This window comes from Antrostomus carolinensis, unplaced genomic scaffold, assembly GCF_000700745.2.
Source record: "Antrostomus carolinensis isolate BGI_N321 unplaced genomic scaffold, ASM70074v2 scaffold9437, whole genome shotgun sequence".
In the NCBI taxonomy this organism is placed as follows: Eukaryota; Metazoa; Chordata; class Aves; order Caprimulgiformes; family Caprimulgidae; genus Antrostomus; species Antrostomus carolinensis.
The window spans coordinates 4,051-4,629 of NW_010326597.1; the positions used below are offsets into that span (position 1 = coordinate 4,051).

At 64.4% G+C, this 579-nt stretch overlaps 1 protein-coding gene across 1 annotated transcript in view; it reads left to right on the top strand.

Annotated features, from left to right (window-relative positions):
* LOC104527814 (glycerol-3-phosphate acyltransferase 2, mitochondrial) overlaps positions 1 to 538 on the top strand; it is a gene marked incomplete at both ends in the record, with an annotated part of 4,575 nt that extends 4,037 nt beyond the window's left edge. The window contains 3 exon segments of the mRNA XM_029085876.1: positions 3 to 80; positions 217 to 336; positions 418 to 538. Of these exon segments, the coding sequence (XP_028941709.1) occupies positions 3 to 80; positions 217 to 336; positions 418 to 538 (319 nt within the window).
* Between the last annotated feature and the right edge of the window lie 41 nt (positions 539 to 579).

The window sequence follows — 579 nt, forward strand, 5'->3', positions numbered from 1 at the left end:
AGCCCTGCCAGCCCCTCGACTGCCGGAGCCAGGACATCATGGACAAGCTCCTCCAGTGTGGGCTGCTGGAGTATGAAGAGGTGGGTGCTCCCCCCGGGATCCCCTCCCCACGCTGGGGGTGGGTGGTGTCCCCTGATCCTGGAAGGGAAGGGGACAATGAATCGGGGTCCCTGTGAGGTGACATCCAAGGTCCCCACACCCGGTTTGTCCCCCCAGCTGGAGAGCGAGCGCTTGGTCTGCGACGTGGCCCCGCAGCCCTTCTGCAGGAAACACTGCTGGGACTTCGTGGAGAGTGACAGTGACAGCGAGGACAAGGTCCCCAAACGCTACTTCAAGGTACTTGGGGTGTCCCCTGATGCACCCCAGCTGCCTGCGTGCTGGGCTGGGGAGGGTCTCACCATGGCTACCTCCATCCAGCTCAGCCAGCCCCAGGGCTCACCCGGCTTCCTCCTCTTCCTGTGCCGGCTCCTGAGGCCCGTGATGAAGACCTACACCCAAGCTGTGGCTTTCCTGGTCCGACCCACCTGGCCCCAACCTGGTATGACCCCCCCTCTACCCCACACAAGGGTGGGCAACCAC